The sequence below is a fragment of the Mesitornis unicolor genome, unplaced genomic scaffold, assembly GCF_000695765.1.
Source record: "Mesitornis unicolor isolate BGI_N332 unplaced genomic scaffold, ASM69576v1 scaffold43425, whole genome shotgun sequence".
Taxonomy (NCBI): Eukaryota; Metazoa; Chordata; class Aves; order Mesitornithiformes; family Mesitornithidae; genus Mesitornis; species Mesitornis unicolor.
The window spans coordinates 664-895 of record NW_010188303.1 but is presented as its reverse complement, the minus strand read 5'-3'; the positions used below and the strand labels follow the sequence as shown (position 1 = coordinate 895).

Below are 232 nucleotides of genomic sequence, written 5' to 3'. Positions count from 1 at the left end.
CCTTCCTCCAGGCTGTGAACACCTTCCCAGCAGCTGTGGACCAGTTGCAAGGTCTGTATGGACTCAGCGCCGTGCAAACCATGCACATGAACCACTGGACATTGGGCTATCCCAATGTGCATGAAATCACCCGCTCCACCATCACGGAGATGGCGGCCGCCCAGGGCTTGGTGGACTCCCGCTTCCCTTTTCCCGCGCTCCCCTTCGCCACGCACCTCTTTCACCCCAAGCA

General features: G+C 59.9%; 1 protein-coding gene across 1 annotated transcript in view; it reads left to right on the top strand.

Annotated features, from left to right (window-relative positions):
- Positions 1–8: 8 nt before the first annotated feature.
- LOC104541604 (protein odd-skipped-related 2) overlaps positions 9–232 on the top strand; it is a gene marked incomplete at both ends in the record, with an annotated part of 507 nt that continues 283 nt past the window's right edge. The window contains one exon of the mRNA XM_010185709.1: positions 9–229. Coding sequence (XP_010184011.1) covers positions 9–229 — 221 coding nt within the window. The remainder of the gene's footprint in view (positions 230–232) is intronic.